At 37.7% G+C, this 17892-nt stretch overlaps 1 protein-coding gene and 1 long non-coding RNA gene across 6 annotated transcripts in view; one reads left to right on the top strand and one right to left on the bottom strand.

The window, feature by feature from the left end:
- Positions 1–673: 673 nt before the first annotated feature.
- LOC105267175 (acetylcholine receptor subunit alpha-like) overlaps positions 674–17892 on the top strand; it is an 82779-nt gene continuing 65560 nt past the window's right edge. The window contains exons 1-2 of one of the 2 annotated variants that reach the window (XM_011305832.1): positions 674–760; positions 4187–4451. In XM_011305832.1, the coding sequence (XP_011304134.1) occupies positions 4245–4451 (207 nt within the window). In that variant the 5' untranslated portion in view covers positions 674–760; positions 4187–4244. The remainder of the gene's footprint in view (positions 761–4186; positions 4452–17892) is intronic. The other variant, XM_011305833.1, reaches the window with a different exon arrangement.
- On the bottom strand, positions 5728–17240 carry LOC105267174 (uncharacterized). Of its 4 annotated transcripts, none has more exons than XR_892233.1 (4): positions 17199–17240; positions 14172–14374; positions 13913–14092; positions 5728–6586 (listed from the first exon to the last, which is right to left on the bottom strand). It is a non-coding gene; the product is annotated as an uncharacterized lncRNA (long non-coding RNA). The 4 variants fall into 4 exon arrangements; XR_892235.1 differs by lacking the exon at positions 5728–6586 and adding an exon at positions 7918–8314; XR_892234.1 differs by lacking the exon at positions 5728–6586 and adding an exon at positions 10418–11185.

Raw genomic sequence — 17892 nt, 5'->3', positions numbered from 1 at the left:
TGAATTATCCATGAATTCTACAGAAATGTCACATTACCTCATCGTTAAAAGACCCATTCTTTTCTACTTGAATTCGAGAAATTCTCGATCACACAATTTTATCCGGTCTTTCCTTTTCCCGGTAGTTTGTGGAGTCCTCAAATTTTAATGCTCCTAATGACCAAACGTTTTGTAACATTACGTGTTTTTGCTCTCGAGTCTGTGGGTGAACCTCCCAGCCAACCCCAGCAACCCCCCAGCCACCCTCAGCAACCCCCCAGCCACCCCCAGCAACCCCCCAACCACCCCCCAGCCCTTGGAAGAAGACACGACACGTTCTTGCCGCACCTTAGCGGTTTCTGCTCCACGTCCCCTCTATTCTCGGCAATACATGCTTTTTAACTGATATGCGCGCGCAATTCTGGTCCAGAAATTTCATCCCCCTTGGCGCCCTTGCTTCGACCTCTTCCACACCCCCAACCCCCCTACCGAAAAACCCCACCCACCCGCCACCCTTTCACCGGATGGCAGTAATACCACGTTCCACACGGGGGTAAAAGAGAGGATGAGACTGTGGGGTAGGAGAGAGGGTGAATTGTTCGCACAGTGGCGCCTTCTTGCGAGGGAAATTCACATAAGACCGAAACGCCTGTATTTCACGAGTTACCCTCGAAATCCGTCTCTCAGTCGTGCAGTGAAGTGCGTGAGAGAGAGCACCGGTTTTTCAAGGGCTCTGCCTCCTAGAGTACCGCGTGGATAACGTTCAAGTGCGTGTGATTAGGTCAGTGATTATCAACGATGATCAATGGAATTAATCGTCTCCCTTGATTATCTCAATTTTTACTTTTTTTCATAATTCACTTTTCCGGCCATGTTCTTACATTTTTCCCAATTTTTCCCATTTTTCCCCCATTTTTTGGAGGTTCGACTTACTCGACTCTCGTTCATTCAGATTCGATTGGAGAAATGTAAAATTTTGCGGTTTATTAATTTTTGGTTTAGTTCAGTTTTTTAAATTTTAGGATGCGATACGCGGGATGTTGTTATTTATGAAATAATTAAATTCCAGGAAGCTGAAAAACCTAAACTGTCCGAATTTCTCGTCTTTTTCTCATGAAATTTTGGTCCGGCTTCTGACGATTGAAATTCGTTAATCATTGAAGATGCTGAGTAATTCTCGTTGTGCTTTGAAAATCAGAGAAATGTGAAAATCCCTTTCTCCCTTCTTTTTGTCTCATTAAAAATGAAAAGAGTCCAGCGCACACTCGCGCGATAATTGCAATTGGCGAGGACAAACTTCAATAAGAAATTTCTTTTTGCGAATTATTTCCGCAGTTGAACTCAAACCATTTTCAGATCTTTCTGCCCAGGTATTGATCTGATAATTGTGAACTCAAAGAAAAGAACAGAAACAAAACTTTTCCACCAAAGAAAACATTGACTTGATACAAAAAAATTCTCTCGACAACGAAGAATGCCGAAATCCTGTGATAAACTAAATGATAAGATGAGATTCCGCGTCCCGCGTTAATTTTCCTGAGTTATCAAAACTATAAATGTCTCCAAAAAATCCAGCATTGCTCACACCCCCACCTTTTCCGGATATCGATTGCGTAGTAATTGCATCGTAATTTTTCAGAGAATTGCGGTAATGATAGACTAAAATTTGGGTGTGAAATGGGGTCTCGATTCATGGGAAGCCCCGAGACAGTAGTGTCCGGGTAAAGAGTACCCGAAATTCCCTCGATTATTGGGATTCGGACACTTGCTCGATCCATCGAGTGCAACCAATCGATTATCCACTGGGATAGGGTACACTGCGGCCAGTGGTTTAGGCCGTTTACCAGTTTCACGGTGGTTAAAGGGGTTGCAAGGGGTTGGCGGGAGGGTGACAGGGGGTGACTTGAAATACGAGGGATCGTACGTTTAAATCTCGCAGTTACAACCCTTTCGAATCACACAGTGTCCATCAGATTTCAAGGTTTATCGTGAAATCTTGGGGATGGTGTTTCCACTGGCTTCGTGTAACCGTCGAATTATTTCTCCACTGCTATCATATAACTAGCGGAGGTGATACTTACTGGAGACAAGGGGTGACTGCTTATCTCTGGTCACGTCGTGCCAGTACTTTATCTAACCTCATGCCCCAAACCGCTGTATGGGGTCTAGTCATTTGGGTCATCTTGTAATCCCCCGTGTCTGACGAGAATACACATCATCTACTTATTCCTGCGAATTTACATTTTTCTCGTTTTTATTAATTAACCCGTTCGGGGGGAGGAAATAATCGTTGGAGATCCATTCCAGATTATGAGAAGCTGCAGTAGAAAAATTCAATTTTATAAATGCGTAGTCATGTATATTACATTCATGATTTAATCATTCTGATTAACAAGGAACAATTAAAATTTTTTACTGCCAGAGAAAAATAGAAATAGATATATTTTCTTCAACAAATCGTTTTTTCGAATTTTTTTACATCTTCAGAGAAATGTTTTTCATTTTAAAAATCATTTGTTTAATTATCATTTCTGCACCTATTCTGGCGGAAATGTCTGGACCGAATTTTGAATGAAACTGAATTTTTTTGTTTAATAATATTAATTAATATTATTGAAATAAAATTTCTGTTGTGTTCAGAAATTTGTCTGGACGCGTGGGAAAATTGTATATTGATACGAGAAAAATTGGGGTGCTGAAATGACTAAAACTGTCGATTAAGCGCCTCTTTTCGATGATAGCATTTATAAAATATCCAATGATTCTCGTAAAGTTATTTAGTTTCACAGATGACGAATAAAGTCCCAATTTTTCTCCATGAATTTGGTGGAACTCCAGCGATATCATCTGTCCCCAACCCTCGCACCTATCGAAACTAAACTCACCCCTTCTCAATACACATTTTTCTCGATCCGTCTTCAGTCCAGGAGTATTTGCCCACCTATACCTCCACATCCGTTCCAAGAAAGTTTCTATCAGTTTCACCTACATTCACGATAAGCGATCTGGCTCCGAATCGAAGGGGGTTTAGAACTTTCGGGTAGAGTCGGTTATCTTTCGATCCTCTGGACCCTAAAACTGATGCTGACCGGGTACTTATCCGCCAAAAATCAAACCCCTCGAAATATTCAAGCCCTCGAAACTTCATATTTACAACTTGATACGAACTTTGAGGTCCATTCGAAAGGTGGGATGGGCTCATTTCGTGAAGTGCTAATTCGACAGAAATTAACGTCTGCAAAAGTCAAGAGATAAGCACCCGAGTCTTTGCCTCATCACTTGCTTTTATCACCATTTCTCTATTTTTTTAAAAACTCTTTTATCTCCTTTTTTCTCCCAGTACACTTCTGTTTCTGAGGGTTTCCCCACCACACGTTTGGTGAATAGAGATCATTTTTCGTGAAAGTAGGACGTCTGAAAGGAAGTGGGTTGGAGTGAGGTCATTTATTCCTACTCACATTTTCAGAATCCAAACAAACCCATCATCTGAGCGTTAAAATTCCTGAATTTGTCCTCGCCCTGAATTGAAAATGATAAACAATTATTATATTCACATATCACTCTGATTTTCACAGCCTCTCCTGGAACACCCAATTATGCTCATTTGATTCATTAATAGTTCTATTTTCCTATCTAATTTAAAATTCATCGCTAGTCTCTTTATCCAGATATTAGGTTCAGTGGATTTTAAATTGAGCGAATTTCTCGAATCATTTGAGCCGAATATTTTCCCCTCCATTTGGTGGATCTTACTGCTGGTGTTCTGGACAATTTCATGGTGAATGTGTACCGATCTCACTCAATTTGCATTGGAACGTTTTTCTAACGTCACGGCGAATCGTTTGAACGCTCGTGGAAAGATATACATTGGGAATATTTTCCCATTAAACATCTCTTAAGGGTATTTGGTCAGATAACAGTTGATTTTCCACGCGTGAATCACTTTTCCCGCTATGAAGAAGGATTATTCACTCTATAACTCATTATTCCCGTTAAATTTTTCGCAAAGATTTGAATTCCTTAATTTCAAAGGAAAAAATCCCCGTTTTATTTCCAAATAAATAGTAATGACTATAATAATCGATGAATAAGAAAAAACGAATTAAATAAAAATACATTTATTATTTATTATTTATAAGAATGGGAATGTAAAATAGTAAATGGCCGGGGGAATGAATAATTTAATGGCTAATCTTGAAATTTGTAGTTGTGTTAGGAACGGGGGGCAGAGAGGGACTCACCACCGTGGGGTGTAAACCGGGTCCATGATGCCCCCCATAATCGGGGAAACTCTTCGCGTATGGTTTTTATCCGCACTAGTGGTACATGGGGCAGTGGCCGGTAATCCAGACGCAAAGCGTCTCTACGATGATTTACTCTCTAATTACAATAAACTCGTGCGTCCGGTGGTAAATACCTCCGATGTGTTGCGTGTGTGCATCAAGCTCAAGCTGTCCCAGCTCATCGATGTGGTGAGTACATATATATCATTCCGCTCATTTACTCTGCGTTAAAATTTATTTTTCCGGGAACCTGCAAAAAATTATTTTATATGAAAATTTTTTTTATTCAAAATTACACGTAATAAAAATTACGTACGTATAAACATTTATTCGAAGGAATATATATGTATCATACAATTGTATATAAATAATTTTCAATGGAAAAATTTAATTGATGTTTAAAAAAATATTTTCATATATATATTATTATTATAATGATGCAATAAAAGCATTTTTTGATCGTGCATAGTGAGATTTTTTTTAAAGGCCGGGATACAGTTTAGGAACAGTTTAATCAGTGTATGTAAAGAGTGAACAATTATTTATTAAATAGTGACATCTTCATGACCCCGTGGGCAATTGAATAGGCCGCAGCGGGGCGTGAAGGGTGTGTCGAGTGTGCGGTGGTTAAAGTCGGTGGTTGGGGCTATACTCCCTCGGCATAATACTGTACAGATATATTCATTCATACCTTGAATGCATACTCCAGTTTGTACAGAGAGCTCTTGCTCTTGCACGCGTATGTGCTCAATGAGAGCAACGAGAGAAACTGGTAGTAATAATGCTGGAATTTTAGCGGACTGACTCCTGCGGCTGGTTGTGGCCTCTTGAAATATAAGCTGGAATGCACGTGGGCTAGTTATTTTCTGTTGTTATGAGCGAGTACTTGTGTTAGAAATTTAATGGAGTACCTTTTTTCACGCTTCATGGCAATTGCAGATATTTAATCAAGAGTTGGGAAAGTCTGATTCGATACGTGAATTATTTTCATTGATTTTCATTACGTTACAGTAATTGAACCGGTGAAATTTACCCGCGTAAAAAAAATAGTGGTCGGAATATTTTTTCCACATTTTCAAAAAATTTCTGGATAACTTTTCGAAAATTTTTCTTTTGAAACAAAAAAATCGGGAAACAAAATAATTGTATTTTTGGGAAATGTTTTGAAAAATTAAAAAAAAATTTGTTTCAGAAATTTTTTTTTATAATTTTCTAGAAATTTTTGCGAATATAATTTTTTCTTTTAATTATCCTGTTGTTTTCTTACTGTTTTGATTTTTCAATATTCTCAAGAAAAACGCCATCTAAATTATAAAAAAATATTTGCTATTCAAATTGTTGAAACATTTTTCAAAACCTCTCCGAAAAATCAAATTGTTTTGTCTTCCAATTTTTTTGTTTCATAAAAAAATTTCTGAATAGTTTTCCAGAATTTTTTTAAATTTCGCAAAAATATTCCGATTACAATTTTTTTTACCCGGGTAATTACAGTACAGTAATTGAAATTGTTTATGAATTATTTTCATTTATTTCATTCGTGGGGAAGAGGTGCCGAGAGATAATCTCAGGACTGATCATCGAACTGAAAAAAAATGTTCGGAAAATTTGTCGTACTTTATTTCGATTGCTGAATAATATTGAAGCACTTTGTCACGAAAATACTCGGTGTTTCATTATTTTTACGGTTAAATGACCTGGAAATGAATATACTACTCGATATTTTAATTCCATTATTTGTGGAAAATGATCAGAATGACGAAAATCCACGGAAAAATGGACAATGCGTGTCACTGGGCTGATGAATATTCATGCTACATTGAGGATTCAATCAAGTTGTTAAATTTTCATCACCCTTCCAATTAAAACTTCTGAATTTCATTGGATTTCAGATAGAACTCAGATTTTCATCACTATTTTCCCCTGAAAATCGATTGCGGGTGTCTCTCATGAAAATTACTGCAAGCATTAACTTGGAGGTTCGTTGTGGTTATTTTACCCAATCGATAAAAAATCTCGAAATTCTCCGGTAAGTGAGGTCATTACACAGAATCCGATAGTTCTAATAATTGATTCGCCTGAAGCTCCGTGTCTCGAATTACACCAATTATTCAATCAATAACTCCGCGCCGGGATTTATTTCCCTGAAACATCTCGAATGATCGAAAGCAATGATTGAATATTCATCGGATAGGATCAACTTTCAACTCATAGAATTAATTGAAACTTGCCTGACATAGGGTAAATACGACATATGCCCTGAAATTGGTCATAAATCTTTTATACACTAATTATTGTCTTGCTCATCACTGCAGGAGATGTGTAACCTGAAAGAAATTCAATGCGAATGAATAATTAATGAACAATCCATCTTGTTACCCAATATTCTATTCAACTCAGGTACATAAAAATAAAAAATGTATTATTTCCCTCTCGTGTCGCAATTAATATTTTATTTTCACTATCTTATCACAAGTCCACTGAAATTACCAAATGTTTACCGACAGGATCGAAATTAACATTTCAAATGCTAGAATTAAAAATGAATAGACAAATTAATAGAATGTGTGACACGAGAAATTTCTCGACAAGATTTGGCCCATTTTAAAAATAGCACAAGTGGTATCCGAGTACTTTCTAGCCTCGCATATTGAAGTGTCTATTTAACCTCGCGAAAGTCACTTCAGTCGACGAAATTTAACTGGAAAAAAAAATCCGGGGATTGTCCATATAAATATTTCCGCGAGTTTGGAAGTATCATTTCATAAACCAATGAAATGATCGTTCCATGAATATCCTTTTAACCTCAAGCGGTCACCGACTGCAATCATAAATAACTCCCCCGATATTTGAGAACTAAATAATTCAGAATTAATCCAACGAGACCCCAAAGAGCAAATAGAAACCTCGACAGCATTCACTTCATTTATTTATTTACCGATTTTATTCATCCTTCTATCCATTTCTCCAGCCACAATCGACGACAAAAGGATTATGGTTCCGATCGATAGTCGATCATCGGGGATTTATCCCCAGTTATTTGATGTTTCAAATGTCATGTTCTGGAGTTTCGATAGTTACCAGATAACGTCATTCGCCTAGAGTGAAATATAGCCGTCGATGTACATTGCAACTCCGTCTCCTCCAACTCATCGTTGTCCGATGGTTCGACCGGTCGATTCTCACCCCCAATCGCCCCCTAAAAACCCCCTGAAAACCCCCCAACACCCTCATCATCCTCTGGGCTCTTTCCCACTGTTCCTCTATCCATTCCTCTTTCTTCGATCCGTTCGTTCAAGTACATCGGTGCTCAAGCATGATAAAAGGAACAAAAAAGAAATGGAGGATACTTCACTGCCATCGGAAAATATTTTTAAATCAATCGATATTTCAATTAACGAGGAATTCTTACTTTTCCATTTTAAAGAAGAATATATTCCATACGGAAAACGATATATGTCCAAAATACATATCAATTGTTAACAGATTTAATAAATTCGGCAAGTAGAATATTGTTATATATTATTATAATAATATTATATATTTATGGACTTTGTCTTAAATAAATTAAATTAAATTAAATAAATAAAAATATAATTAAATTAATTATATAAATTAAATTATTATTATAATATTATTATATATTTATGGACTTTGTCTTAAATAAATTTGAATTTACCGCGGATTAAACGTCTTTTGGACTGTATTCATATTGTTTTCGATGTCTGTCTGTTTATTTTATTTGTTCACTTTTTTTTAACAACGGAGTACGTCTGGTGAAAAGTTTATGCGTTTAGATAACTATTACATTTCCAGAGACTGTTGAGCCCTTTACGATCAATCCACCGTAAATCCAATGTACGTGCGTAATACAGATCCTGTGTAATATCCACGTAGATCGTAAAAATAACATTCCTCCCGGCGTTTTTCTCCTCGGGAAAAAATGCAAGTTGGGTAACTCTATACGTATTGCAGAGTATGTGGGATGAGAAAGGAAATTCTCTTTATGAGACTGGATGAGCTGAGGACATTTACAGTTTCGCCTTTCCGTCGCACTGGGAAAGCAAGACGAATGGAATTGTGATAATTTGAGTAATGGTATCGAGGAGGGAGCGAATGAGAAAATGTTATTGGGATTTTGCTCATTACTTCGATGATATGGGAGTGGTTCCATAAATTGCGATTAGTCATTATGACAGGTTTTTCGGGTAATCATTGTGGCAATTCCATCTCCACTCGAAATACATCTCCATTTATTAACAGATCAAAAATTTATATTTTTTCCGACATGATGGAATTTAATAAATAAATTCAATGAATCAACCTCCGAAACGCAAAACTTTTCAAATTTTCTATTCAACCGGTTAAAAAACCGAGACGGGAAACTTTATGCGGTGAAAGTCTTTAGAATTTTGGCAACCGTTGCTGAATCATTGTAGTTGGAATAAAAGACGGCAATTTATTCCAAGAGATATTTCCCACCCATAAAACTTTTCACGACTCTCGCGGGAAAACAAATCTGGAGAATACATGGTACAGTAAACCGTAAAGTATTTTAAATAAATGAGGTGTGGAAATAGTCGCGGCTGATTGAGGTGATGCAGGTGTTAATGTTTCGGAGAGATTAATTCTCGTCTTAATTGTCTTAAGGTTGAAAATAGTCATATATCGTCACTTGCGCGACATTCTCGTTGTCAACGACCAACGCACAATCACCGTTTCTCGCCTGATATTGCGACCCCCCCAAGTACTAGTGCTTTTCCGAGCCATAACTGCGGTATATCGGATAACTCGAGTATTCGCAATATTCCAGAATGCACTGGAGAACATACCGTGTTTCGGCGTAAGCACCGAGAGCCAACTCCAGGTATATTTATGATCATGGGGTGACGCCATTATACCAACACCATTGTCAGGACGATTCATCACGAGACTTCATCGCTTTGTCTTCTACGCCTCAACGGTTTATGCACGTGGAGATGTCAGTGCTCTGACAAGTTTTGGCTGTCAAGAATTTTCCGGAAATTTACACAAAAAAAAAGCATTATCTGTCCCAAAAAAAAAATTGATTACTCTGGAGAAATATTGATTTTCATAAAAATATTATTTCTCCAATTATTTTCGAGTGAATGGTAATGAAGATTTTAATAATTATCAATGTTAAATAATTTCGATGATTGCCTCACATGATTTCGATAATTATCTGGAATTCTCTATAGATCCATAAAAAGGAATGAGGAAATTGATGAAATTGTTCGGACAAGTGGAACTCGTTGATAATTTTATATCCGTAAAAATGTAGATGACACGGAAAACAAATGTCTTTCACAGCTGTACAGTTTGTCCTTGACACACCCTTGAAACTGTGATAGTCACCCCTGTCTATATCAGGCCAGTCCATGAAATCGGCCCAAAGTTGTCGAGCAACCCTCCCACTGATTGGATTCCCCTCTCTCTCACAATTTATTGGATCCTGCTGGACTGAATGTCGAAATACTGAGTAGTAAATCGAGGGAATTCGTCTTTGTAAATTACAGAGACATAGGAAATAGATAAAATTTCAAAAAATAATTCACCCCTTCGATTTTTGGTTGTTTCATTACATTTATTAGTTTTCGCGGATTGAGAAGATTTATAATTTTTTTTTCCATCGTATCCTCTCATTGAAAACCCCACAATATTTTCAGGCAATTCTCTGACTTTATTCAAGTCCCATTTCCGGTCGAAATTCACTTGGACTTGAGTAAAAATAATTAAAACTTGTCGTCGCATTTAATTACCAGCCGAAAATTCCGCGTGATAATAAATTTATTGAGATTATTGCTGTTATTTTTTAATAGAAATGTCGGAACAAATTTTTCAAACCGCCATTTAAGTACGTCATAATATTTTGTATTCAGTCAGCATGAAAAAATCAATTGAATTTTAATTTGAAAACTGCATTTTACAAACCGGCATAATGCAAAAAATGGAGAATTTCAATTTTAATCATTACAATGCTGATGTATTAATGAATTTTTATTAATGATTTCTTACGAAAATCATCCAGTAATGACGCGGGCAGGCCAAGAAATTAACTCTTTCCGCGGGTGAAGTGTTTGATCCGAAAATTGGCGACCACTGACGGAGTGTCTGGTATGAATCCCCGGAACAAAATATCATTGCTCGATATTATTGTTACTATCACGTTGTGGATTCTTTGTCAACATGTATAACCATTGGAATATATGAATTACGTACGCGAACAGGAAGAGGACTCGACCTCATTTCCCTCTCTACATACTCCACGTGCATACACGCCTCGGTGTAACATTTGCATGGATTGTTTTAAACCGTTGAGCACATAAATCACCACAAGCCTAAACCGTCCAATGCAATTTACATTTACCCACCCCCACCTGGCTGTCTTTCCTGTGATAACCATTCGAAATCCCGTCATTTTGTTTTTCATATCGTTATGAAATTACGACTAGAATTTCATTACGATATTCGAGAGAGTTGCGATCGCCCGCGTCATGAAGTTCTAATTGGATTTTTATTTCACTTTCTCGATTGAATGAACTGGCAACTCATTACTCGTCTTCATTATTAATATATTTTTGCCACTTTATTTTCGTACACCGTCACAAAAAATAATTATTGCTCTAAAGAACAGTCTTTATAAAAAAAAGTAATTTGATCATTATTTACATCAGTCACATCGCAATTATCATTTTAATTTTTCCACTGAAATTTCGGAACTTCTCGTCCTACTACCCCCAGTGAATTAATAGAATTGAAATATCTTGAAGAATTATTTTCAGGGGGTGAAATTGAAATTATTTTGTTTTTATGTCTTCAATGGGTACTTCTTTACTCCAGTTCCGAAAAGTTTGCCCGTTTCGATAATAACACAGTGTTTCCACGGCGACTGCTCCAACTGAAATCTATCCCAAGTAAAAAAAAAAGGTGAGAACTGTTGTATGACGTGAATGTGGAGTTGTGCTTCCGGGTTTTATCCTGTGAAAATATATAAACAACTCGCATTTTCCAGGACACGTCGGGCTCGGGAGTAAACTCGTATGGAGTGAGCAATGGTTATGGTAGAAGTTTTACCGGGTATAATGTACATTACAAGACTCAGTGCTATACATACAGCTGGGAATTGTACACGCATGCTTTTGGAAACTGTTACTATTTGTCAGTGGGAGAATTTCTTTTCGTGCTTAACCAACATTTGCTGAGTTACTGTTATAACTGTTCTGCACGCTTGTCAATTTTCTACAATTATAACGCAGGCGGGGAAAACTCAAATCTCAGAAAATATCACAGAACAGTACGAAATGATCTCATATTGGTTTATTCACTCATACAAACTCGACATTTACACACATGATAGCACATACTCCGGATTACATTCCATTCAACTTGATAATTTTATAATATTATATAATATTATAATGATATTATAATAATATAATAATAATAATATCATGTAATATAATTTAATTTATTGTTCCACTTGAATAATTGAATGAGTAATTAGTTGAAACTTGCATGAAAAATGGACTAGGATTTCGGGGGAATTTTTTGAATTGAGGGAAAAATTTTGAATGGTAGAAGTAGTAATGGTCCCGTTACATTCGCCCAACAAAAGGGGTAAAGTCAATCTTCAGGGATTTGTGGTTATGGCTTTTCCGTGGCTCTCGCCATTAAGCGCCGTGGTAAACGAACCGGACGTTAGCGCACCTGTTCCACAACTATTTGTGCGAATCCCCGGTGGACAACTGGGGGACAAGCCTCCGGTCGTAAAACAAAAATTCCCGGATAGACTAACGGGAATTTTTGCAGTTGGAAATCGTGTTGCTGATTTAGTTTAATTTACTTTAATCAACTTTAATCAACTTTAATCAATTATTCAATCGAATACGAGTTAGAGTTATGCAATGAAATAATCGATTGCAAAATTCCCGCAAAATAAATTTCGATGAAGTATACTCTGTATACTCTGAAGTATACTCTGGTATATTCTAGATGGAGGATAGAAATAATGATGATTACTGTGGGAAGAACTGAGATGGAGAACCGTAAAACCCACCCTTAATTTAGCTTTGGCGCACCCTACTCTAAATTTCACCATCAAGTGAGTGTTGTTGCTTCTTCAGCGTGGTTGTACCCCATTAAACTGTCGTTAAATATTAGCGGGTTTGTTCCACCCGCATGTACCATTCCGATGTGAATTATATGTTGAGTTTAACGGGCTCTGGAAATGACACGTGTCGAGCCGAAAAAAACCGCGAGAGACTTTCCATTATTCCTGAAAACCATTCAACATCACGGGAATACTAATTATCATGCTCCGACTGAAATTTATCATCCATTTGGATTGAATAATTACTCTTTTCAACCTCATAAGATTTTTGATGATCGCAATAGGTACGAGTTACATTGCCCGCAATTTATTTGATATTTATTCACCCACATATCAAAATTCCGAATATTTCTGGAATGGATTTAAATTCGGAAATATTTCCCTTTAAATTTTCATTTCGAGATCTATTTTCTCTTTATTCAACATTTTGGCAGATGATTTTGATTTTGCGAGGGCGAAATAATCATGGGATTTTGAAAGCCATGATTGATGATCGGTGATTTTCATTAAAAAAAAAACATGTACTATACATATTGAAATATAGATATGTATTTGTTAAATTTAAATTTTCAGAATTATATAATATAAAATAAATGTCAAAAAAATTATATAATATGTGAAAACATGCAATAATTAATTGCAAAGCCTATTCCGCAGTTGTGCGATTTATTCACAACCCACGTAATTCACGGTGGAAAAAGGATGAGAGAAAATGTCCCAAAAGGAGTGTAAAGTCATTAATCAGCGCCATTGATTCATTCCGAAGGGTAACGAAAAAGGCTCAGAATATCAATGCCCCAATTTTTCACCCCTCAATTCCAATTTCAAGTTAATCGAAAATTTACCTGGTCAATTTAACCTCCTAAATCAGGCTAGATATGTGTTGAGGTTGTGTTGCTTGCCAATACGCTTTACCCCATGGTGCCACGTTAATTATTACCCTTTGTTAATTGCCAAACATTCCACCTCTCGTGTTTCCCACTCTTGTCACGACATCGTCTCACCCTCCAGTTTTGCCTCTTTGTATCGCTTTTCGAGAGGATGGGCCTACTAAACAAAACTCTTGGACGCTAACTACCCTACATAGACGACGAGTAATTGGTGTTGTCTCAGTTAATTGCTTCAGAATTGACTTACACTGGGCCATCTAATACGTTCAATTTTGTAAATTATCTGCATTACGCGCTCAAAGTTATCTGAGCGAATCGACCAATTGTAGACCGCCTGAGAGAATTGGCCACTCCGAGAGAAATATTCCGTCAAAATTACGGAAGCATTCCGTAAAAAAAAAAAATAATAATAAATTTCTCTCGTGTTGGTATTTACAAATTTTCTTCGGTGTAATGGCCGGGTCCTTCTCTTCATCGCAAAACGAATGGCCGTAGAAACTCTGTGCATGTGTCATCATCGTAATATCACATCTCTATCATTTGCTCCCCCTCCAAGATCATCTCATAAATCACTCATGCAATGCTTTATCCCCGAGAGGATTGCATCCTTTTTTGTATCAAAACCATCTTACCAGTGGAAGGGGAGACCTCGTTGTTAGTGTATTCACCACTGTGCCCTGAAAACATCCCACCTTCCTCGTTTTCCTCTGCGGTGTATGTCTGCCATGTATGCGGCAGAATTCCTGTTATGGAGGCCTTGGGCTTTTCAAGGATATGAAGCGCTGGGTGTACGTTACCGGTGCTTTATGTCCCTGGAAAACAGATGGGACGTGAGCGGATATTAAAGCGAACACCACGCGTTTCAAATATTTAACTTGGCTAATGCATTACCGCCTCACAGGTTCCGGTTCTTAAGTTTCTTCCAAATTCCAATCCACTATCTATTTTTTATCAGAATATTGTGGATTCGACGTACCCTAATTCTCTCGGATGTGGAATTTCCTCATCGGCATTACATTTCAACTTAATGAACACCGGACACAGGGAATTTATCTCCTGGTAATTTTTAAAGGATTTCCTCTCGCCGAGAAGTTCTGAAAAAAAAAAGATCAGATACTTAGTATGACCGTGGAAATTTTAGCAGAGGTACGGTGAAAAGTGGTGGAATGGTTTGTCCGACGGTGAGCGATCGACGTCTCCTCCAGGATAAGGGAATGCACGGTTGGTTCATGATCCTTGGAGTTATGCACCCGTGGGTCAATGGTGGTTGGAAGATTAATTGAAGCACCGATGCTACATACTATTTAAAGCACCCCGAGGTTTCTCCAGGATCGTAATGAAATCTTGGTAGACTAATGGCGGAAAAAAACAAGAGTTCCGACGTTGACGGACGAGATTGTTCAACTCCATTTGACCGTGACTACAAACTTTTTGAATTTCCTGCATTTTCCTCATGTTCCTGCGGGAAAAATGACCCACCGCAATGACAGTGCATCAACAACAATCAGATAAACGTGAATTAGAGTTCAATTAAATGAATTTCAATCGCAATATCAATAAATTAAATATAATTAAATATAATTAAATAAATATAATTAAAATATAATTAAATAGTAAATAAAGAGTGAAAACAACTTCTTGATGTTTCAAAATAAAATGAATCGCCAAGCAGATGAACTGACCACACAAACAGAGAAATAAAAATATTTCCATGAACTGTCCTTAAGATCTAAGAAAAGGGTTCCTCTGATTTAATATTACTGATATTAGACGAATGATGGCGGACTAGAGAAGGAGATGTATTATTGTGGTTTAAAGCACCTCGCAAAACTACTCATCAAAAGTTGAAACGAATCCCCACATTAATCCCAACTTCGCCAAGGCTTCTCCCATGGAAATGACTCTTCATGGTATTTTGGTCTAATTAAAAGACCGGAGTATACAATTCCCCTCAACCGTGAAAATACTCGCAGTGCTCGCGAGATTTTACATTTAGCCGCGTCTGACATCGCTCCCCCCTACCTCCCCCGCTGTTTTACTTCCTTCAACTCGACGTAAAGGACTTTAACTCTCTTGACGAACGAAATGAGATATCCCCTCGACTCTAATCCTCAATTATTCCCCAAACTTAATTCCCCACTCCGAACTGTCTCCGTTGCACCAGTGAAAATCACGTGCATCCACGACATCCAAACACTAACTGAAAATTACTATCCCATCGGTAATGTCAATGAGCAGGCCCACAAATAACTTTACGATCAAATAAATAACATTCGTACCAATTTCCAAGGATTTCGGTAATCAAATCGTTGAGTAAACAGATACTGTCATTGCGTAATGGGGTCGGGTACCAAATGCTCCAAGTAGGTCAGCCAGTACGTAGCCCATAAATTTTGGGCTAGCCGCGATTTTCCTGTTGCCTCGGGAAGGAGAACGAAGGGGGTCAGTGCAAATGGTGTCCTCCAATACGGAGTCAACACAGAATCCACCAGTGCCATGAATATTTAGCAAGATTAAGCTCAGTATCTGCGGTACTTGGGGAGAGCCGTGCATTCCACTGGTTAAATTCATACGCGAAATTGCTGGGGATCGTCTTGGGTAGTTAGACCCGGGGTTCATCAAGGAAAGCTTCTGATTTCCGGTTGGGGATAGAATTATGATTAACGGATATTGATGTTCAGTGTCAGCAGATTTCGAGATGTAACCGGAGATTCATCTGTATCAAGGGAGGATTTCACGATATTCCACGCAGTTATTTCAAAACCAGTCGTTTTTCGTGTCAAGAATTAATTCATTTGATCTGCAATAGGCATGACATAAATTTCATTAGCCTCTGGTCATCTCCTCCCTCACCCTCGCGTTCCTTGAGAATAACCTCATATTTCTTGAGATGATAGCGATAGTGTTCTCCAATTTTTTCTACTCGCGCTAGTTTTCGTGTGGAACTCTATAAATGTTCGTGTTGCAATGGGCACGTATATCGATCTATATTCGAGTCCCGGGGGGAGAATTCAAAGAAATGATTGCGAAGGGTCATCACCACGAGGCGTTTCATAGATCATAGATCAAATGGCGATGTGATTCTGGTCGATGGCCGTGAGCCATTTGGAGAGGATTCGACCGAATCCCCAACCCTGATTCCTTCGAGGCATAAGCGTTGGACAACCGAAAAAACCGATATCCTCGAATCTCGGAAAACGAGGAAAATCTACTCAACTCTGGGGCGACATGATAACGATAGCCTGACGCTTCATTAAAATCCCATCGGACGTTTTCCGTCAAATGTCCAGTGAATATTGCAATCTGTTGCACTCTGTGAACTCCACTGCGAGCCGTATGAATTATTCATGGTTTTTTGTAATACTCCGGATTAAATGCTCGTTTGTGCAAAACGTTGTGACGCATTTCGATATTTTATTATTGCAGTGTAAAAAAATATCGATCGCGCCCGGTCGTTCAATACATCAATATTTCCATTTTTATAAATAGATGAGAGGATTTTAGAGATATTTTTTGGGATTGAAATGATTGACTCGCCTGACACTTTTCCAAAAATTTTGAATTTTTCAATTTCAGTGAATACCTCCTCCATTATCATGTTCCTCTGATACATTTTTGAAAATTTTGAATTTTTCAATCCCAGTGAATACCTCATTGATTTTCATGCTCCTTTGAAATTTTTTCAAAAATTTTGAATTTTCAAATTTTAGTGAATACCTCCTCCATTTCCATGCTCCTTTGAAATTTTTCCAAAAATTTTGAATTTTTCAATTGCAGTCAATACCTACTCCATTCTCATGCTCTCCTGATAATTTTCCAAAAATTTCGAATTTTTCAATCCCAGTGAATACCTCCTCCATTTTCATGCTCGCCTGATACTTTTTCGAAAATTTCGAATTTTTCAATTTCAGTACATACCTCCTTCATTTTTATGCTCCTCTGATGCTTTCTTGAAAATTTTTCATTTTTCAATTTCAGTGAATACCAATTTTGTAACGCATAAAATAAAATTCAACCGGTTGATTGGTCCCTCTGACAGCGGGACTGCTACTGAGGCAGTTACCGAGTCGGCTGACGGGCAGACCCCACCATTGGGTGCGGCCCCCTCTTCCTCTTGGGGTGAGGTATTCCCCCACAACTGAGCCGCTTAGTGGGGGTTTGAGGGACCCAACCGGCATTGTAGTAACTCACCCCAAGAGAAAGAGGGGGCCGCACCCAATGGTGGGGTGTCTACCCGTCAGCCGACTCGGTAACTGCCTCAGTAGCAGTCCCGCTGTCAGAGGGATCAATCGATTGAGTGAGTTTTATTTCCTGAAAATTTTCAATTTTTCAATTCCAGTGAATACCTCCTCGATTTTCATGCTCTCCTGATACTTTTTGAAAATTTGGAATTTTTTAAAGTCTGTGAATACCTCCTCCATTTTCATGCTCCCCGAATATTTTTTCGAAAATTTTGAATTTTTAAATTTCAGTGATTACCTCCTCAATTGTTATGCTCCCCTGATACTTTTTTAAAAATTTTGAATTTTTCAATTTCAGTGAATACCTCCTCGATTTTCATACTCCCCTGATATTTTTTCGAAAATTTTTAATTTTTTAAATTTCAGTGAGT

The sequence above is a fragment of the Fopius arisanus genome, unplaced genomic scaffold (assembly GCF_000806365.1).
Source record: "Fopius arisanus strain USDA-PBARC FA_bdor unplaced genomic scaffold, ASM80636v1 scaffold00045, whole genome shotgun sequence".
Lineage (NCBI taxonomy): Eukaryota > Metazoa > Arthropoda > Insecta > Hymenoptera > Braconidae > Fopius > Fopius arisanus.
The sequence above is the reverse complement of the archived record's forward strand: the minus strand, read 5'-3'. Positions and strand labels throughout refer to the sequence as shown.